The sequence below is a fragment of the Thunnus maccoyii genome, chromosome 20 (assembly GCF_910596095.1).
Source record: "Thunnus maccoyii chromosome 20, fThuMac1.1, whole genome shotgun sequence".
Lineage (NCBI taxonomy): Eukaryota > Metazoa > Chordata > Actinopteri > Scombriformes > Scombridae > Thunnus > Thunnus maccoyii.
In genome coordinates, this window is record NC_056552.1 from 1,874,611 (window position 1) to 1,897,785 (window position 23,175).

The 23,175-nt window shown below is 38.4% G+C and overlaps 2 protein-coding genes across 2 annotated transcripts; both read left to right on the forward strand.

Moving 5' to 3' along the window:
- Positions 1–1,809: 1,809 nt before the first annotated feature.
- Positions 1,810–4,575, forward strand: LOC121887327 (microfibril-associated glycoprotein 4-like). Its single transcript, XM_042398058.1, has 6 exons — positions 1,810–1,883; positions 2,224–2,425; positions 3,206–3,244; positions 3,387–3,483; positions 3,584–3,751; positions 4,249–4,575. Exons 1-6 carry the CDS (start codon positions 1,810–1,812, stop codon positions 4,503–4,505), a joined length of 837 nt encoding a protein of 278 aa, XP_042253992.1. The 3' UTR covers positions 4,506–4,575.
- A 4,468-nt stretch (positions 4,576–9,043) lies between these two features.
- On the forward strand, positions 9,044–22,210 carry LOC121887328 (microfibril-associated glycoprotein 4-like). The gene is made up of 6 exons (XM_042398059.1): positions 9,044–9,053; positions 19,965–20,155; positions 20,924–20,962; positions 21,095–21,191; positions 21,292–21,459; positions 21,957–22,210. The coding sequence occupies exons 1-6, from the start codon at positions 9,044–9,046 to the stop codon at positions 22,208–22,210; spliced, it is 759 nt and encodes a 252-aa protein (XP_042253993.1).
- Positions 22,211–23,175: the final 965 nt, after the last annotated feature.

The following is a 23,175-nucleotide window of genomic DNA, read 5'->3' on the forward strand; positions in this document are numbered from 1 at the left end:
GATACCCTCTCATCAGAAACTGATCAAACAGTTTGTGAGCTTCTATTTGAAAATGATCATCTCTTGTACAGATGCGTCTATCCATAAGAAACTGACTATAAGGCAGATCTTTTTTGAGGGGATGTTGGAAAAACAAGGAGACAATTTAAATTTAGGATCAATGAAAATAACATGAAAACAGAGACACAGACACTCAAGGACATTATGTTTCCACTTGTTCAGTAAATAGTTTTATCAGTGTGAAGCAGCAGCTGTTCAGTTATTTATTCATCTTTGGGGTATAAATACAGCTCAGACACATCAGAGCGTCCAGACTGACTGACATCAAGATTTTCATCATATCTCATCTATCTATCATACCTCAGCAGAACTCTGATGATGAAGGTGAGTTTGTGTCTTTATACACCTGACTGAATTAATATTGATCAGTAGTTTCTGTCAGATTCTCTGAAACAGTCTGTGGTGACCAGGGGCAGAGCTAGACTCTCAGCACAGAGGGGGCAGAGCATTTTGGAGGGGCCCTTCTGATAAATTCATTTTAACATTCACAACTGTAAAATAGCTGATATATCCTGTCCATAAACACAAATTATAACTTATTGAGCCAAGCGAGCCTGAGTCTAAGAAAACATACAGTGAAGCCACTTTGTCAGACAAGCTTGTTCTGAAGAACAAAAAAGATTGTTGGTCACGTTCAAATGTTTCAGCATTGAGGACAGAACGTGGCGCTCTACGTGCGTTGATTGACGGTTCAACACCACCGCTGAAAGACAGCAACAGGCCAGGTGTTCTGTCTCAGTAACATGTCTTTCTTACACAGAAATAACATAGACATAAAACAGACACAGCAGTCTACAACACCACAGGCAGTGACACAGACAGGTGCTGAGATGCGGTAAACATGGAGTTAAACAACAAATTGACATTATGACTGATTTCTTCATAACCAAAATTTAAGTAATAAAGACTAATTATGGATGTTTGTATCTTTGTTGAGCCCTGAAAAGGTCAGAATGTCCAGAATTTCCCAAGAAAAGAGCAGTGCAATCAGAGAAAAATCTAAAAAAGAAAATGAACAGAAATTGGTCTTTCTTTCTATTTTATACTTTTTATCATCTTGTGACCCTACACATTTATCAAGATTAGCTAAATTAAGTCTGACACTAAGCACTTATAATAGCAGTGTGGTCAGACAGGTCATTATAAAGAAATAAAGTTACACCACATTACATTCAATTAGAAAAACTCTAGAATGACAGCGTATTTATGGTCTCATCAAAAAGAAACAATGCACATATACTGTAGATACGTAACTCATATGAATTTCTTTATTCTTTAAGAGTTTTTGTTCATGTCAAAAAGAATCACTGCATGTATCAAAGACTCAGCTTACTCTTGTTTTCTATATCCATGAATGAATTCTCAGACAAGCAGACAGAGCTTCTACACAGGCTCATTCTCAAATCACACACAGTCAGCAGGTGACTGAACCACTTATAAATGCAAAACTGGGAAAAATGACTTGTTAGTCCCAGTACAAGATCCAGTACATAACATAATTTCCATAAGTGATGGAAATTACATGTTTCACTCACCAATTGTTGTCCCTGCTAAGCCTGTAGTTTAGTTTGGTCCATTACAGTGAGGTTGGATAGTCTGGCCTCATCCATGCAGGAACACAAATAGCTCATAATGAGCTTCAGACGGCTGAAACTTCGTCTTGCAAGTTTCATTCACCTCACACATAAAAAGACATGAAAAGCTCATATTTTGGTTAAAGTTTTCAGCGAAGTTAGTCATAAACTTTGAATGAATGCTTCTGCAGTCTTCATTTCCCGCAGAGGCAGGGAGCAGAAATACAGACAGCGCTACTCCACATTGTGGTTGGAGGGGGGATTAAACCCATAGTGATAAGAACTGAAGAATTGAAAAAGTAAAGAGAGTTAAACTCTACTATTCCTGCTGCGCTTGCGAATTGGGTCACGCTCTACGTCCCCAGCGGGCCCTTACTGAGCGTGGGCCCTGGGGCAGCCGTCCCCTCTGCCCCAGCGGTTACTCCGCTTATGGTGGTGACACAAGAGTTTCTTACAATTTAATTTTCTCTCTTTTCTCTGTATTTTGTACTTTTAAAGCTTCACTCTGTGATTCTGTGTAAGAACCCACAAAATGCCAAAATACAATTAGTTGTTTTCACAAAATTGGAGAGTGAATCTTCCCACTCAGTTTACTTTTAGTTTATTTTGTGTCTGCTGCTGTGTTTCTGTTGCAGCTGGTTTCAGTGGTTCTCCTCCTGCTGGCTCCAGTGTTGACCTCCTGCTTACCTCTCGTCCTCCCGCTGGACTGCAGTGACATCTATAACCATGACAACACCCGACCCAGTGGAGTGTACACCATCTATCCCATCGGAGCCACGTCTGCTGTCCAGGTACACTTCATCCTCTCTGGGACTCAGTTAGAAGATGTTGGTTCAAAGATGAGTCACCATGTGAAGACAGTTCAGGTTGATTCTACTAAACCAGCAGATATAAGTGGAGGTAGTTGTGTTACTGGTTGGATACACAGACTGTATATAAAGATGGATGTAGCGAGGTGTGACGTCACCCATTAGTTTGCCTTGAAACCAGTTTGAAGCCCAGAGCTGCAGCTTGTGTACATATGGGCTAACGTTAGCTGCTTTAGCTAAACTGTGCTAAGTGCTAAAGTTTCATAATAAAGTAACAGTATTTGTGGTCAACTGACCCACTCAACCTCTCTTTGACCTTATGAACCAACACATTTTTCATAAGACTTTCTATTTGCTAATTTGTGTTTATTGGGCAGCATTTTTGATATACACTCCAGATAGTACATATATTTTTCTTCTAAACATAGGATAAGAAAGATCAGTGCTCCTCACCATGGGCGTCTGGTTATGTTTTAAAATGGGGGAGAAAACTTTGAAGGATACATAATTGAGAGGGGTCCCCCTACCCCTACCCCCTATAAAGAAAAATTATTTGTAATTTAAAACCACCTAACCTCTTGAATGCATCACGAACAGTATATAATTGAGTGCATCAGGAAAGGAAATGATTGTTGGAATAATGTTTTTATCATTATTTTATCAATTTAAGATACTTCAGATTCAAGACGTGGCAGCTGCTGATTGATTGAATGTAGTTTTAACTAAAGCATCATATTTACTAATGAGAGTGTTTGTGTGTAGGTGTACTGTGACATGGACTCAGACGGAGGACGTTGGATGGTGAGTGTTTGAACTGAAGTCATCAAGTCACAGCTGAGTGTTTTTCAGTATGAACACTTCCTGTTGGACCTTCACAATAAATCATGAGCTGTCAGAGATCCTGTGTTTATCGAGTTAACCCCCCCCCCCCCCCCAACACCAGGTGATCCAGAGGAGGATGGACGGCTCGGTGAACTTCTACAGGCCCTGGGATCAGTACAAGAAGGGCTTTGGTATCGCTGCTGGAGAGTACTGGCTCGGTGAGAAATGAAACCAAACTAACAGTCATCTGACTTCATGAAACTGTTCATAAATACAAACATTAAACTCTGACGTGACTTCATGTTTGTGTGTTTTCAGGTCTTGAGAATCTCTTCCATCTGACTCTGAGGAAAAAGTACGAGGTGCTGGTCGACATGGAGGACTTCAGTGGAAACAAAGTGTCTGCTCGTTACTCCTCGTTCTCCATCGATCCAGAGTCCTATGGATACACACTGCATGTGTCTGGATTCACTGATGGAGGAGCAGGTCAGTTACTGTTAGCAGGTAGTAGTTTTGTTTTTATGATGTTTAGTTTCCACATGGAGACACTGAAGATTTCTGTCCTTATATTGGATTATTTGTTTGATTCCTTCAGCTAAAGACAGATTCACAAAGATTTTCAAGTCAGTAACAACAAATCTGTGGTCTGTTCATGTTTTATTAATTACATGGAAGCTTTGATTTATAAACACATTTAAAGGGAAACAATGTAAATGAGGCCCAGCAGGTTTCAGGTGTTTATATCCATTCAACCTTTTGCAGTTCTTGTCTACATGACATACTGTATGTTGTTATGTTACAGTAGCAGCAGCAGATGCAGTACTAGTAGTACTAGAAGTATTTTTTACAGGTGGTAGCCATAGCAGTAGTACCGTATTAGTAGTGACATTTGTAGTGTTAATAGTTATATAATATTATATAATATGGTGTCATTAGCAGTAGTGTTGTGATCAGACATTTGTTGTTTTCTTGTGTTTCTGTAGGAGATGGCCTGAGTTATCACAACGGACAGAAGTTCTCCACCTTCGACAAAGACCAGGACCCCAGCAGCAGTAACTGTGCCAGAAAATACCTGGGGGCGTTCTGGTACGGCAGCGGCTGTTACACAGCAAACCCCAACGGGGTTTATCGCTGGGGGGCTGATAACACTCTCTATGCTGTAGGAGTGGAGTGGGGCCCATGGAAGGGTTTTGACTACTCCCTGAAGACCATCAGCATGAAGATTCGTCCTGTGCAGTAATTCTCCAGAACGAACAAACAGCAGAATATCTGTTGATCTCTTTCTTTCTTTCTCTCTGATCTAGTCTGTAACTTCACAGATACTTCAAATAAACATTTCCAGCATCAATAAAAGTCAGGTGTAGAGTGTGTTTGTGAGCAGCTGCTGGGTGTAAAGTCTTGTGTCAAACAGCTGTTGGTGTAGAGAAATGATTGGACAGGTGGAGAACTTAGTGGAGGATCCAGAGGAACAAATACAGAGCAGCTTCCATCAGAAACATCACATGACATCACTGAAGTGATGAAGAACCAAATGACAGATGGAGTTGACTTGTATTGGAGCTAAAAGCAGCTTGAACTCTGCTGAAATGAACACGTTCCACCACTAGATGTCTCTGTTGTCTGTATTAGTTCCATCTAGTTGTATCCACAGACTGACTGTATATCTGAGCTTTCAGGAGGACACAAACTACACATGAACCCTCACACTGTCACACAGTGGTGGAAAGTAACTGATTACATTTACTGAAGTACTGCACCTAAGAACAATTTTGAAGTACTTACTTCCAAGTACCAACCTTTTTGGCTTTTGATGTCTTACAAAAAGCAGTGTGTAGTCGGGGTCACATTTCACATGTCTATGAGTTGTTAACAGCTCCACCAAATAGTGATTTTTCCCTCTAAACTTCTCACATGCTTTCATTTCAATAAATGTTCAAATGATCCAATATTACAAGCTATTAGCTTATTTTAAGCTTATTTTAAGCTAATAGCTTAAAGATGATTACATATGACATATCGTTCACAATATTTATTTGAATGGAAGAACTTAGATGTTGCAACTGACCACAAACCTGGGGACAGCTGCATGTTAAAAATACATCAAATTTAACTAATTAACTTCAGCTTTTGGTCTCAATAAGCACAGTATTCTGAAAATATATATTGTTTTACAACAATAGTATTATTTATTTATTCAGTAATATTTGGGAACCCCTCTGTTAGTAACCGTCTTGCTCACTCTTGGCATACTGAAAAACAAACAGAATACTATTTCTACTTTTATTTTATTTATTCACTGAATTACAAACAATTTGAGCAAATGAGCAGGACCTCTCGATCTGTTCTAAACTCAGACTTAAACATCGCTCTGCACAATCTGCTTTTTCATTTACAGCCATTAAACATTGTAATAAACTTCCAGCTGAGCTGAAAACCTGCACAGACTTTCATTCTTTTTCCCACGGTGCAAAAAAACAAAAATGGATACTGAGCAACCAGTCATGTCAACATTAATTTTACAGTGATTCAGGTTTTAAATTGTAATGAATTTTAATTCTATAGTTGTACTGGATGAACGTGCTGGTATTTATATGTCGATGTGTGATTTTAGATTTGTCTGTAGAACTGTTAGTGTGATAGAGACTACTGTATGTAACGGATGCATGTAAATGAATGCTTATATTATCTGTTGATTGTTCAGTGAACCTGTCCAGGAACTGCAGATGGAAATTAGCTAATAGCTAAATCTGGCATAAATCATCTTTTCTCATTTTGAGATTAATGTTTTTTGTGCATGGTCCTTGTTTAATAAAGACTAATAATAATAATGATAATGGCTTACTATTTGCTATTGGACCATTACTGTAAGATTACATTAATATGACATAATGAAATGATTGTGTTATTAACTCTAATGATTATGTTCATCACAATGATTTGTTTATGTTTAAAAATACTGTTTTGTGGTCTGTTTTAATATGGCTGCTTAGTTTGGGGACGGTTGCGACCATGTCAGCCATGACAGAACATCATGTGCTAGCTAGACACGCTGACCCAGACACATGATAACCGTGTCACTCAGAAGTCAACAAAACAATGATTCAAACTAAGCTTTGATTATTTCATACAAAAGGTGAGCTCATGAAACAGATTTTGAAAGTATCTTCTGTCTTCCTGGTGGGGAGAGGGTCTAACTGAGCACGTGCAGCATGAGTGTCATCACTCTAGCATGACTCTGATTGGAGGAATAAGACTTATTGCAACCATCCCCAGTCTCCCCTACTTTATTCAATGTATTTAATATATTCACAGCCAGATTTTCTTTAAAATGAGCACTTTTACATTTGAGTAAATTTACCTGGTAATAAATTTGTACTTTTACTTAAGTAGGATTTTAAATGCAGGACTTTTACTCCTAATTAAGTATTTTTACATGGCAATATTTCTACTTTTACTTAGAAAAGGATCTAAGTACTTCTTCCACCACTGCTTATTTTCAACTAATGAAGAGAGAAAGCTGCTGATGTGTTTCTGTATGAAGCCTTATATAAACAAAACTATGGAAATAAGAAATAATAATAAATGAAATTAAAGCTGCAAGCAGCGATGAACAGGCCCTCGTGCCTCCGTGCACGTCGGGCCGTGGCCCGGTCGAAGGGCTTCTGTCACGGGCATGTAGATGTCTTCAGACCCGGCTGTTTTCAGACAGAGCAAGAAGGAGATAAACATCACTTCCTTTGTCCACTATTTTGCCTGCTGCTGGGGCTGCTTCACTGAAATTTTGTAGAGGGTGTTATTCATCCAGTTTGCATCACTGATGGAATATTGTCATGTAGACGTGTTCAGGCTGGTACTCTTATCAAACATGTAAAGTTTGGTGCAGACTGGAGCATGTACAATAAAGTTATAGCAACTTCCTCTGTCATGGTGAAACATCAAACCTCAACAGTGTGAGGATGAGAATTTTCTGCAGGGTGAGACATTTCTGTCTCGCTCACAGCTGTGGCATCAAAATTAAGCAAGTTTTTGGCCCATTCACTTGAATTTCAATTAGTAAATTGAAAACTCTTGATGAGTTTGGTTGTAAAAGAAATTAATTTCCTCATTTTCATCAAGTCTGTTTTTAGAAAAGTATAGACTTTTAACCCACATGACCTGGTCAAAGTTTGATTGACATGTGTACTGTCAGGTGTGTAGAGACAATAAGTAACTGCAGCTGGACACAGAAAAATACTCATATATTTGAATGGAGAGTGTGAGCAAACTCACACTTTTTTGATCATTTACTACTTCCACATAGTTTTGGATACAAACTTCATTTAAACTTTAAATGAGTCACGAGACTTTGACCTACAAATCTTGAATTTACATGTTTTTTCTATCTTTTACTGTTTTGGAGATATTAGAGTGTGAGTTTTAAAGTCTTTTCTTTCTCCTCTGATTTGATAATGAGTGTGTATTGTGTCATGTGTTACAGCACTGAGGGAGTGACATCACCAGGAGCAGTTGGAGAGGAGGATTTCAGAGTACTCTTCATGTGAAATATCTTCCTAAATCCCATGACTCTGGCCAAATCTTACATTAAAAATCAAATTTTTTTGTTTTTCGCCGCAAGTCCATTGATACAGGTTTGAAAGTGGTCAGACTTATAGTTTAGACGTCAGAAGCCTCAGTTTGACACAAAGTTCATGCCCATAGATTGCCTCCCCATTGGTTTACATTGTAAGGTGTGATGTGACGCTGCAACTCTCAGGGCTTATAAAATCTGAACCGTTCGAGTTATTACAAAGTTTTTAACAACTTTTGTTCAGCACAGTGTCATAAGTCATGGATCAAAGTTTCAAAGTCGATACCATTAATACCCTTGGAGGAGATAGCGTTTGTTCGGGGTCCAAAGTTGGCACAAAGTCGTACTTTGATGAAGGAAAAACTGCAGCTCAGAGCTACAAATTTTAGTTTTGATTTTATTTTTCTGCAGCACTTTATCACCAAACTGTCACTCTCACTCCATTTTTTCCCTTCCCCTCATAGGTCATCCCCACTATTGATTATACATATAAGACCTACAATCATTGTAAAATAAATGATAATAACCCCAAACCTCATACAAAGTTTGTATGATGTATGATGTATAATGTACTGTAAGTATATAGACCTTTCTGCTATAGCCTATAAAACTGAGCTACATTCAACTGTCACACCCATCCCCCGCCTTTCTTCCCTCCTTCTCCCTGTCAGATTGAGAGCAGGATTTCAGAGCAGTCTTCTAGTGGAAATATCTTCATAAATCCCATGACTTTGACCAAATCTTATTGAAAATCACATTATAATAGGAATTTTTGTCGTGAATCCATTGATACAGGTTTGAAAGTGGTCAGACTTATAGTTTAGACGTCAGAAGCCTCAGTTTGACACAAAGTCCATGCCTAGAGATTCCCTCCCCATTGGTTTACATTGTAACGTGCGATGTGGCACTCCAACTTTCAGGGCTTATAAAATCTAAACCGTTTGAGTTATTACAAAGTTTTTAATAACTGTTGTTCAGCACAGTGTGATAAGTCATGTAGTAAGGTTTGAAGCCGATACTATTAACGCCCTAGAAGGAGATAGTGTTTCTTGGGGGTCCAAAATTGGCACAAAGTCATACCTTCATGAGTGAATTGTGGACTTCCTGTTGGATTTAGGTCAGGGATGTCAGTGTATGATTTGTAGGTCTTGTTGAGACAAATAATTGAGTTTTTGTGTGTAGGTGAACTGTGACATGGACTCAGACGGAGGATGGTGGACGGTGAGTGTTTGAACTGAAGTCATCAAGTCACAGCTGAGTGTTTTTCAGTATGAACACTTCCTGTTGGACCTTCACAATAAATCATGAGCTATCAGAGATTTTGTGTGTTTATCAAGTTTACATCCCTGTGAACCACCTGAAAAACAAAAACAATGTGTATCATAGACCGTAGTAGTATAAATAGCACACTTCAGTGTTGCATCTGTCCAGGAATGCAACACTGAAGGACTGGGATATTGCTGCAGATTGCTGATGTGTTTCATATAGACCACTAGAGTAATAAATCTACAAGTACTCAACACTACACAGACAGTGATGGGATATTATCGACATAGAATTAAGTTATTTGGGCATGTTGTCATATAAAACAAAGTAAAAATGAAACTCACTGTGTAGTTTGGAGCATCAGAATCACAAGTCCAGCTCCGCTCCCAGAAATGTTGACTTGCTGCTGAAACAAGACATTATTTTAGCGACAGTACAGATGTAATAGTTAGCAAAACTGATTTCAAAACTTAATTCCTGCATCTTCAGTCCTATGCCTTTTACATTTCAATGGAATTAAATTCACTTCAGGAAAACAATTTGAGTAAAAAATATATACACAAAATAGCTTTTTGTTTGATGTTGTGATTGGATGACACGGTACCAAATACCAAAAGCAAGGGCATATAGCACAATTCAAACTGATTGGAAATGTAATGTATTTTGACAATGCTACCAAGCCAAACAAAAAGGAACTCAACTAGTGATTTGCTGGATGAAGATGGGTGAGGAAAAAAAAACAAAGTCATATGCCGCTGTCCAGGTGCACATGTGCCAACTCTACTGTTGCGAGCTGCTACAATAGTGTGATCGCTTGCAGTAATCACACTAATTATCAGCCTTGACTTACAGTATTACATACACACATGCTGACAGTCACACAGTTTGGACGTGGGGATGAAAGGACTGTAGTTAAGAGATATTACAGCACCGTAATGTAAAGCTGCCTGTTCCCTTTCACTCAGCATCTACTGATCACCGTCTGTCTCTCACCCCTCCTCTCCCTTTCCCTCCCTCATTGTTTGACCCACTAGTGTTCTGTTTATTGTCTTATATGAATAGATAATGGGCAAAAAGCAAATCTCTTCATTTACATGCAATACAATTTAAACGTTAAATTAAATCCTAAAGGATTTTGGATCAAAAAGACAATCGACAAGATAGGAAACAAGAAAAACGAAACATTTCTGCCACCCTTTCTGGCTTTGTACAATTATTTGCTGTTTTACTGTGAGATAAAGTTTTACCTGTGAGGAAGCTTTGTCAGAGTATCAAGGAAGGTGATAAGTGACAGACTCAGAGGCTACCAAATGAAAACAAGCAAAATCAAACTTACCTTCACACAGCTACGCTGACATCCTCTTTGATTTCTGCTCTCTTCTAAACTAACATCTCTCCCTTTAAATATGCCCTGAAATCTGTCTAGACAGAACCATATTTCTATCAGGGGTGTCCTTTCCCTTAGACCAATAACTGGTGAATGACAATGTCACTTGTATCAGTTAACATTGTTTACACACACATCAACAACAGCATTGTTCCTTATCATAAACCAAAGTAAGTACAAATAATATAAATACAAAACCAAACATTTAACTAAATAAAATAAATTCCCTCACACTTGGTCTAACCCATGACATCACTGGTGATGTCAGCAAGATCTTAAAATCAGGAAGTGGTTCAGTGCCTCCAAAAGTTCATATTCATGTGTTTTGGACACATCTAGGACTAAATTACTCACTCACCAGAAAGCAGCTATTGTATTGGTAAGTCAGATAAATATTTACATTTTGTATTTAAAAAGTCACTTAAGCATTTCATTGTGAAGTCCTTGTTAACTGTATAACTGAATAATTAGCAATTAGGACTGTAACACAAATTATTTCATATTTTTTGATAAATCTGTTCCTGCAGGATCAAACTGACTGAGTGACATTGATTTTCTCTGCATCAGGAGGAGTACATCTGTATTGAATTATTCAAAAATATGTAGACTTGGTGCTTTTTATGTACTGAGCTATTACCAGACTGAATATCTGTCTGAACCCTGTTCAGACCAAAAATGGTCTGTATTAGTGTTGGCATGTTGGTTCAGGTAGCAGTGAGATGATGAAATATGATACAAGAAGTCCAGTTCGAGGGATAGATCGATACGTTTTGAGACTATTCAGATGCCAAAACACTGCATAGCACTTTATAATACTGCAAGTAAGTATTTTGTAACCCTGGCAAGTTTGTAAAGTCTGGAAACATGAGCTGAAACATTTATATATATATAATTCTCAAACACTGGCTTGGGCAACGATGGTTGTTTTAAAAAAAAAAAAAAAAGTTTTTAAAAAAATAGAACCATCTTAATTATATTATTTTTTGGAAATTACATTAGTCTAACTGTTATGCTGTTTTGTGCTTGATGTTTGTGTGATGTATAATTATTTGTGTAATAATTATTACTTTTTCATTTTCAGTCTAGGAACAAAATGTTCATGAACATGAGATGCACTCTGGCCCTTCGTAGTCTTCTGGTGTATCAGCGCGAGGCGTCTCTGAGTTCTTCAAGACCAGCAGTGTAACTTCTCAGTACACTCACAGAAATGTCAACATCTATCAGTACAGTGTTGACATAACATATTGTATGGGAAACGAACTTGAACGCCTCCTGTAGCATTCTCAAAATTTAAGTAGATTCAAGGATAGGTTTGGACTTTTTCAAGTCTATCTCAATACAATATTCAAATGTCAAATGTATATCGACAAAGTTAATAGTGGGCGGAAATTATTCGTCCTATCTCCATAATAGCTGTAAAGCAGTCCCTTCCTATCAGGTAGGATGAGTCTCTAACCGGTCTGCAGAATTACATTGAGTGTGTTTTGCCAGTTATCAAGTGGCTCCACATGATCACAGCTGATGGAGGCCACTGTCCAGTGAGAGCTTGATTCTAACTGCTGCTAACTGGATCAGATGTCCCAAACTGATTTACTGCTTCATATGATGTTCACTGTCTGTGTAGATTAGTCACTGTATAAATGCCCATCTATAGATGCCTGTTTTTTGTCTAGCTGTCAACATATCCACATTTCTATTTATTTTTTGAGACATTGAGTGTACAAACCTATTGATGAGGAGGTTCACTCAGTGCGACACCTGCTGGTCATTTTTTGTAACTACTTTTGGCATGCTTGCTGTTGGTTCTATGCCACTGATCTCTGTAATTATTGAGAGCTCATAGTACCCTAATACCCCACTAGAAAACTGCGCTCCCAGAATGCAGCTTACTGGTGGTTCCTACGGTCTCCAAAAGTAGAATGGGAGGCAGAACCTTCAACTATCAGGCTCCTCTCTTGTGGAACCATCTTCCAGATTCGGTCCGGGGGGCAGACACCCTCTCTACCCTCTCTAAGAGTAGGCTTAGTTATGCTGCTATAGGCCTAGACTGCCGGGGGACTTCCATTGATGCACTGAGCTCCTCTCTCCTCCTCTTCATCTGTATGTATTCATTTACCATTAATGCATGTTACTAACTTGACTTCTTCCCTGGAGTTCTTTGTACTTTCTCATCCGCAGGAAACCCCATGGACCGCACTGACATGGGGATGTCCTTCTCCTGCTGTTCCTGCTGTTGCTAGTCATGTATCTATTGTTGTTGTTGTTGCTGTTGTTGTTCTGCTTCTCTGACCCACTGTGTACAGTATTGTAAATAACTTTGTAGATATATTTAACAGCCCAGTGTCTGTAGGGGTGGATGGCATTTTTTAAAATATCTTTCCTCCTGTTTCTGTTAAGTTAGGAGTTATGTCAGTGATTTTTGTTTCTTTATGTTTAAATAGGTAATTTTAGGTTGATTAGCTTTAGTTCCCTTTTGTTTGTTGTTTTGCTTTTAACTCATCCTGAAAGCACAACTATGAAATAAACATTTAAAGGCTGCAAAATCCCTTGTGTGTATATATATGTGTGTATGTATATATATATATATATATATATATATATAGTAACAATACATTTTTAAATTCTTCTGCTTCTCCCAGTTTAAAGGCCCCTAGAGGCCCCTCTACTTAGCAGTGTGTGAGCCTGTATAGACTGTCTTTGATTGACATCTCCCCTAAAGTAGTAAAACACATTTCCAATCCACTGGAGATAGAAATATGAACGTATATTCAGACTATACAATATATATCTAAAAAACACAGCAGTAGAGTGGACAAAAGGCAGGCTTTCCTTTTTTAATGTGCGTCACTTGTTAAATATTTTGTATTCTGATTGGGACACAAACACTCGAGCTGCTGTTATGACATTGGACGCCCAGAGAGCCTTTGACTCTATCGAATGGCCTTATTCATTTGAAACTTTAAGGAGGTTTGGATTTGGGAAGACGTTTGTGGACTGGATTGAAATTATTTATCGCTCTCCTAAATGCTCTGTCATAACAAATAATATCTCATCAGAGCCATTTAGTCTACATCAGGGAGTGAGACAGGGAGACTGTCTGTCCCCTCTGTTATTTAATATAGAATTAGAACCTTTGGCATTTGGGTTAAGAAGTCATCCTTACATCGAGGGTATTCCAGCTGGTTTCTTGTTTCGCTGTATGCTGATGATCTACTTGTTACCTTAATGAATCCTGAAGTGAGTATTCCTCATCTTTTTCAATACATTAAATCATTCAGTAAAATTTCTCTCAGCTGACTTTTTAAAAAAGTTAGACAATTATTTTAGAATTTATTTAGGGTTATAAAAAACATAGATTATCAAAACAACATTTATTTAGACCCACTCTGGATGGAGGTTTGGGTCGACCGGTATTTAAATATTACTATTGGGCACTGGCATACTGGAAATGGGGTTCTCCAGATCATGAATTACTCAATTCTGCTCCCTTATGGCTAAAATTAGAGCTGAGATATATCTGCTATTAAATCAGTAAGTCATAGTTTTGTTGTCAGAAATTCACTGAAGATTCTTACTCAAATCAAACATATGTACAAAGTCCCTAATTTTTCGATATATACACCATTCTGCAATAACCATGCCTGTACTCCAGCATTGCTAGATAACACTTTTGCTACATGGTGTGTAAAAGGGCTTAAGAGCATAAAGGACTTCTATTTAGACAACAAGTTTGCATCTTTTGCTCGGTTTAGCATAAAGTACAATTTACCTCACTCAAATTTTTTTTGTTGGAATTGCTTTCTCTTTTACCAGAGAGTGAGAAACTTATGACTAAATTTGTGAGTTTTTTTTCTAAAGACTCTGTATCTGTCAACTCTATCAAGACGGCTTGGGAGAGGGAAATCAATGTTGTGTTGACTGATAAAATATAGAGTACTGCACTTTCCTGTGTTCATAGTTGTTCAATAAACAGCAGACATAGGTTAATTCAGTTCAAAGTGATTCACTGTTTTCATTACTCTAAGGTCATGTTACATAAATTTTAGCCCTCTGTTTCTACAATTTGTGATAAATGTAAATTGAATGATGGCACATTGTTGCATTTATTTTGGGACTGTCCGTTAATTTATCCATGAGGGTCAAGAATTTTTTTTTTTTTTTTCTGGGGTTTACCACAGGACCTTCTCACCTGGCAGGGACTTGGCTCTCTTTGGATGTTCAGAGGACTCGTTGACTTTCCCTTTACACATTCAAACAGCTTTATTGATGGGCATCATAATAGCAAAAAAACTTATTCTCAAAGACTGGACGACATCAACTCCACTATGCTTTAAAAACTGGCTGCATGAACTTGCTTTGGTTATCCATATGGAGAAACTGTGATTTAAAAGTTTAAAAGGTCTACATAAATGGGAAGAATCTTGGGGTCCTTTTTTGCAATATCTGGACTCGATTTAACCTTATTTGTGTGTATTTGTAGATTGGGTCCCCTTTTTTCTTTTTTTAATTTTGTGGGGCTGTAATTGATAGTCACTTGTGGATGATATGTGTTGTTATGTGCTTTTGTGTCCTCGACACATGGCCAGGATGAACTTTTCTTACTTACTTTTACTGGTTTTGGGTATTGATTTCATAGCAACATACATGTTACTATGTATAATGTGTCAATAAAAATAACACACACAAAAAAACTGTTTCCAGACATGAAATGTTGTGAAGTGGAAGTATAAAGTAGCATCAAATGTAAATACTCAAGTAAAGCACAAGTACATCAAAATTGTACTTAAGTACAGTACTTGAGTACTTGGTTTTGTGTTATTAATATCATTATGATGTTGAGTATGTAGTCGTCTTGGCAGGTCTGGGGCGTCATGTTGGGCCGGCAGTTGGCTGTTAGCAGGCAGCCAGGAGTTCACTGTGGGTCTCAGCAGTAACAGAGTACAGATCAGGTTGTGGTTGTGAGCTCGGAGGGTCTTCACTGTCCCTCAGACAGCAAGTAGGTGGATCAGTCCTGGATCAGACTGTCCTGCAATCAGTGACTCCTAAGCGACAGTGAGCAGGGAGTAAAGGGGTACAGGGCCGGCCCTGAATATGTTGTTGCCCTAGGCGAGATTTTAGACTGACGCCCCAAAAGATTTAGATCAGAGCCCCCAAAAAGACGCAACCTCCAGTCCAAGACCTTCAGATATGAATTCACACTAAAATCAACCACAATGGTCTATCCAGCACAGACCAAGTCCTTCCAGTCTGGGCCAGCCATTAGGAATTATGGACTGGGGGACAAAGTTTTCCAAATCGGGCCCCTCATCCACACCCAGTCCCCTTAGCTTCAATACCAACATGGACAAATGGCTATTAGCCTTGTAGTGACACAGATGGAGTCTCTAACAAACATTTCCAAATCCAGTGTTAAAGACCTAATCCAGGTCATGCCCTGTTTTGCAAACATATACTCAATATGATTATAAAGAACAAAAGGTCAAGTCAGTTATTTCAAAACACAGAGAACATTTTCTTTCAAATTAGAATGTGACAAAAAGGCAAGTGGGGGTAAAAGTGCCACTCAGTGAGGGTTTGGTGGCTGTCGTGCAAAAACTGACTGAACAGTAAAGCTTTGGAAATCAAACCAGATGAACAAATATAAATTCAACAGTTATGTCTGTAACTTCAAGCATTCAAGGTGACTTTCTATGTAACGTGTTTATCTATATATGATTAATTAGTCTTTCTCCGGCCTTTAGTTCAGGCCATAATTTTTGGATGTTTGGTCAGAAATGTTCTCTTAAAAGGTCTTTTTGAGTTGAGTATCACTGATCAACCCCATTCAGAGGGTTACAAAGGTCAGTCCTGCAGGCTGGGGGTCTGTTCTCACCACCTTTGGAACAGCAGAACAATAAAAACTATATAGAGATAATTACAGAATGTAAATACATTGAATGACTGTTAATGAAAAACTGCCGAGCATGAACAGAACCAAACACAGCTTCTGATTTATAATCAGAATTATAACATTAAATGTAGACTGAGCATAAATATGCCTTCTGAGCTAGTTTGTCTTTAATCTTTCAGTTCTATCGAGGAACATTACAGAAAAAAGAAGTGTGAGTGATTCTGATTAAGACCTGATTAAATTGACCTTTTTTTAAGGATAACTGACTTTAATGGGAACCTTCCAGCTGTGAAAACAAACAGCCAAAAACTGCTGTAGCTGTGGAAATGCTAAGGTCACTGATAAAACATCCCATAAACATTAAAAACTTTAAGAACAAAAGAAGACAGAAGCATGTAAAATGAAGAGAAACTTAATAACTGAAGAAAGCTGAAATTAAAACATTTTGATCCTGCAGTGTCAATACACACACACACACAGATATTTATACATCTAGAACTGGTCTTATTGGTGTGAAGCAGCAGCTGCAGCTCTGACATTTTGTGTTCTTTGATCCAATGAATCATGTTTTAACATTTGACTTGAAGACTTTTGACTTCATTTTTATCCAAATGTAACAAATAATAGATTTTACTCAAGTAAAAGTACTATTACTCGTGTAAAAATGTAGTTAAATAAAAGTAAAAAGTGTGTCAATAAAAATTCATTTTAACCAATATTTTATGAAAATAATCACAGTCACACAATTAGTTTACAGTTTGTATTTATTATTATAGAGCAAGGCATTACGATAATAAAGTCTGTGTTATTATAAACAAGACAAAGGTCAAAGGTCAAAACCTGGTATATGTCTGGCCTGTGTATGGTCACAGGATGCAGAGTTTTAAGGTAGAAGATATATCTGCATTCACACTGTAGTGAAATTTGATCCATATTTCAACCATGACGATTAGAAATCATCATGTCAGTGCCACAGAATGACAAATCCCAAATACAATGATTGCCGTCTGCAAAGTGTCTTGCAAAAGCTGATTTAGGATCAGCTCAGCAGATAGTTGTCTATTTGTTTTTCCAACATATTGGATTCTACATTTGGTACATGCTAGAAGGTAGAAAACATTACTAGACCTGCATTTTATCCTTTTTTTTTAAATTGTGTACTGTTTTTTGGTCACAAAGCTGGTAACAGTGTTCACCTTTTTTCATTTAGAACATGCAGCACAATTTCAGCAAGAGAGGAAACCTGTGGCATCGTCCAGACGTCCCTGGTGGATGGAGGTTTTTGTGTGTCTGTGTGTACCAGAGTGTCCAGAACATCCTTTGCTCCTGAAAAAGAGAAAAGAGGAAGAGAGTTAAAGATTTCTTTGTCAATGTCATCAACAGATAAAATGTTCCAGTGTTTTTTCACAACATTACATATCTCACACCCAAGTGGTGAACAGGTAGTATTAAACACACAAGCAAGTTTTTTTTGCTTTGGTTTACATTTGGTGATTAATTCATTTCTGTTTTTTTCATGAACCTTTGCAAATGCCTGATCCAAGACATGTCGTGGATACCCTCTCATCAGAAACTGATCAAACAGTTTGTGAGCTTCTATTTGAAAATGATCATCTCTTGTACAGATGCGTCTATCCATAAGAAACTGACTATAAGGCAGATCTTTTTTGAGGGGATGTTGGAAAAACAAGGAGACAATTTAAATTTAGGATCAATGAAAATAACATGAAAACAGAGACACAGACACTCAAGGACATTATGTTTCCACTTGTTCAGTAAATAGTTTTATCAGTGTGAAGCAGCAGCTGTTCAGTTATTTATTAATCTTTGGGGTACAAATACAGCTCAGACACATCAGAGCGTCCTGACTGACTGACATCAAGATTTTCATCAGATCCTCTCAGCAGAACTCTGATGATGAAGGTGAGTTTGTGTCTTTATACACCTGACTGAATTAATATTGATCAGTAGTTTCTGTCAGATTCTCTGAAACAGTCTGTGGTGACCAGGGGCAGAGCTAGACTCTCAGCACAGAGGGGGCAGAGCATTTTGGAGGGGCCCTTCTGATAAATTCATTTTAACATTCACAACTGTAAAATAGCTGATATATCCTGTCCATAAACACAAATTATAACTTATTGAGCCAAGCGAGCCTGAGTCTAAGAAAACATACAGTGAAGCCACTTTGTCAGACAAGCTTGTTCTGAAGAACAAAAAAGAAAACAAGTTGCCGGTCACGTTCAAATGTTTCAGCATTGAGGACAGAACATGGTGCTCTACATGTGTTGATTGACGGTTCAGCACCACCGCTGACCGACAGCAACAGGCCAGGTGTTCTGTCTCAGTAACATGTCTTTCTTACACAGAAATAACATAGACATAAAATAGACACAGCAGTCTACAACACCACAGGCAGTGACACAGACAGGTGCTGAGATGCGGTAAACATGGAGTTAAACAACAAATTGACATTATGACTGATTTCTTCATAACCAAAATTTAAGTAATAAAGACTAATTATGGATGTTTGTATCCTTGTTGAGCCCTGAAAAGGTCAGAATGTCCAGAATTTCCCAAGAAAAGAGCAGTGCAATCAGAGAAAAATCTAAAAACAAATGAACAGAAATTGGTCTTTTTTTCTATTTTATACTTTTTATCATCTTGTGACCCTACACATTTATCAAGATTAGCTAAATTAAGTCTGACACTAAGCACTTATAATAGCAGTGTGGTCAGACAGGTCATTATAAAGAAATAAGGTTACACCACATTACATTCAATTAGAAAAACTCTGGAATGACAGCGTATTTATGGTCTCATCAAAAAGAAACAATGCACATATACTGTAGATACGTAACTCATATGAATTTCTTTATTCTTTAAGAGTTTTTGTTCATGTCAAAAAGAATCACTGCATGTATCAAAGACTCAGCTTACTCTTGTTTTCTATATCCATGAATGAATTCTCAGACAAGCAGACAGAGCTTCTACACAGGCTCATTCTCAAATCACACACAGTCAGCAGGTGACTGAACCACTTATAAATGCAAAACTGGGAAAAATGACTTGTTAGTCCCAGTACAAGATCCAGTACATAACATAATTTCCATAAGTTATGGAAATTACATGTTTCAGCGTTTTCAGCGAAGTTAGTCATAAACTTTGAATGAATGCTTCTGCAGTCTTCATTTCCCGCAGAGGCAGGGAGCAGAAATACAGACAGCGCTACTCCACATTGTGGTTGGAGGGGGGATTAAACCCATAGTGATAAGAACTGAAGAATTGAAAAAGTAAAGAGAGTTAAACTCTACTATTCCTGCTGCACTTGCGAATTGGGTCACGCTCTACGTCCCCAGCGGGCCCCTACTGAGCGTGGGCCCTGGAGCGGCCGCCCCCTCTGCCCCAGCGGTTGCTCCGCTTATGGTGGTGACAAGAGTTTCTTACAGTTTACTTTTCTCTATTTTCTCTGTATTTTTGCACTTTTAAAGCTTCACTCTGTGATTCTGTGTAAGAACCCACAAAATGCCAAAATACAGTCAGTTGTTTTAACTAAATTGGAGAGTGAATCTTCCACTCAGTTTACTTTTAGTTTATTTTGTGTCTGCTGCTGTGTTTCTGTTGCAGCTGGTTTCAGTGGTTCTCCTCCTGCTGGCTCCAGTGTTGACCTCCTGCTTACCTCTCATCCTCCCGCTGGACTGCAGTGACATCTATCACCATGACAGCACCCGACCCAGCGGAGTGTACACCATCTATCCCATCGGAGCCACGTCTGCTGTCCAGGTACACTTCATCCTCTCTGGGACTCAGTTAGAAGATGTTGGTTCAAAGATGAGTCACCATGTGAAGACAGTTCAGGTTGATTCTATTAAACCAGCAGATATAACTGGTGGAAGTCATGTTACTGGTTGGATACACAGACTGTATATAAAGATGGATGTAGCAAGGTGTGACGTCACCCATTAGTTTGCCTTGAAACCAGTTTGAAGCCCAGAGTTGCAGCTTGTGTACATATGGGCTAACGTTAGCTACTTTAGCTAAACTGTGCTAAGTGCTAAGGTTTCATAATAAAGTAACAGTATTTGTGGTCAACTGACCCACTCAACCTCTCTTTGACCTTATGAACCAACACATTTTTCATAAGACTTTCTTTTTGCTAATTTGTGTTTATTGGGCAGCATTTTTGATATACACTCTAGATAGTACATATATTTTTCTTCCAAACCTAGGATAAGAAAGATCAGCGCTCCTCACCATGGGTGTCTGGTTATGTTTTAAAATGGAGGAGAAAACTTTGAAGGATACACAATTGAGAGGGGTCCCCCTACCCCTACCCCCTATAAAGAAAAATTATTTGTAATTTAAAACCACCTAACCTCTTGAATGCATCACAAACAGTATATAATTGAGTGAAATGATTGTTGGAATAATGTTTTTATCATTATTTTATCAATTTAAGATACTTCAGCCTCAAGACGTGGCAGCTGCTGATTGATTGAATGTAGTTTTAACTAAAGGATCATATTTACTAATGAGAGTGTTTGTGTGTAGGTGTACTGTGACATGGACTCAGACGGAGGACGTTGGATGGTGAGTTTTTGAACTGAAGTCATCAAGTCACAGCTGAGTGTTTTTCAGTATGAACACTTCCTGTTGGACCTTCACAATAAATCATGAGCTGTCAGAGATCCTGTGTTTATCGAGTTAACCCCCCCCCCCCAGGTGTTCCAGAGGAGGATGGATGGCTCGGTGAACTTCTACAGGCCCTGGGATCAGTACAAGAAGGGCTTTGGTATCGCTGCTGGAGAGTACTGGCTCGGTGAGAAATGAAACCAAACTAACAGTCATGTGACTTCATGAAACTGTTCATAAAAACAAACATTAAACTCTGATGTGACTTCATGTTTGTGTGTTTTCAGGTCTTGAGAGTCTCTTCCATCTGACTCTGAGGAAAAAGTACGAGGTGCTGGTGGACATGGAGGACTTCAGTGGAAACAAAGTGTCTGCTCGTTACTCCTCGTTCTCCATCGATCCAGAGTCCTATGGATACACACTGCATGTGTCTGGATTCACTGATGGAGGAGCAGGTCAGTTACTGTTAGCAGGTAGTAGTTTTGTTTTTCTGATGTTTAGTTTCCACATGGAGACACTGAAGATTTCTGTCCTTATATTGGATTATTTGTTTGATTCCTTCAGCTAAAGACAGATTCACAAAGATTTTCAAGTCAGTAACAACAAATCTGTGGTCTGCTCATGTTTTATTAATTACATGGAAGCTTTGGTTTTTATAAACACATTTAAGGGAAACAATGTAAATGAGGCGCAGCAGGTTTCAAGTGTTTATATCCCTTCAACCTTTTGCAGTTCTTGTCTACATGACATACTGTATGTTGTTATGTTACAGTAGCAGCAGCAGATGCAGTACTAGTAGTACTAGAAGTATTTGTACAAGTGGTAGCCATAGCAGTAGTACTGTATTAGTAGTGACAGTTGTAGTGTTAATAGTCATATAACATTATATAGTATGGTGTCATTAGCAGTAGTGTTGTGATCAGACACTTGTTGTTTTCTTGTGTTTCTGTAGGAGACTCCCTGAGTTATCACAACGGACAGAAGTTCTCCACCTTCGACAAAGACCAGGACCCCAGCAGCCGTAACTGTGCCAGAAAATTCCTGGGGGCGTTCTGGTACAACGACTGTCATAGAGCAAACCCCAACGGGGTTTATCGCTGGGGGGCTGATGACACTCTGGCGCACATAGGAGTGGAGTGGAACCACTGGAAGGGCTCTAACTACTCCCTGAAGACCATCAGCATGAAGATTCGTCCTGTGCAGTAATCCTCCAGAACAAACAATCTGCAGAATATCTGTTGATCTCTTTCTTTCTTTCTCTCTAGTCTGTAACCTCACAGATACTTCAAATAAATATTTCCAGCATCAATAAAAGTCAGGTGTAGAGTGTGTTTGTGAGCAGCTGCTGGGTGTAAAGTCTTGTGTCAAACAGCTGTTGGTGTAGAGAAATGATTGGACAGGTGGGGAACTTAGTGGAGGATCCAGAGGAACAAATACAGAGCAGCTTCCATCAGAAACATCACACGACATCACTGAAGTGATGAAGAACCAAATGACAGATGGAGTTGACTTGTATTGGAGCTAAAAGCAGCTTGAACTCTGCTGAAATGAACACGTTCCACCACTAGATGTCTCTGTTGTCTGTATTAGTTCCATCTAGTTGTATCCACAGACTGACTGTATATCTGAGCTTTCAGCAGGACACAAACTACACATGAACCCTCACACTGTCACACAGTGGTGTAAAGTAACTGACTACATTTACTCAAGTACTGTACTTAAGAACAATTTTTAACTACTTGTACTTTACTTGAGTATTTCCATGTGATGCTACTTTCTACATCTCAGAGGGAAATATTGTACTTTCTACTCCACTACATTTATTTGACAGCTTTAGTTACTTTTCAGATGAAGATTTGACACAATGGATAATATAACAAGCTTTTAAAATACAACACATTGTTAAAGATGAAACCAGTGGTTTCCAACCTTTTTGGCTTTTGACGTCTTACAAAAAGCAGTGTGTAGTCGGGGTCACATTTCACATGTCTATGAGTTGTTAACAGCTCCACCAAATAGTGATTTTTCCCTCTAAACTTCTCACATGCTTTCATTTCAATAAATGTTCAAATTATCCAATATTTCAGCAAAAATCAAAGATTAAACAGTAAACAGGCCACACTGTCATTACAGTACACACACACATTAAACAGTCTGTTTCCAGACATCTT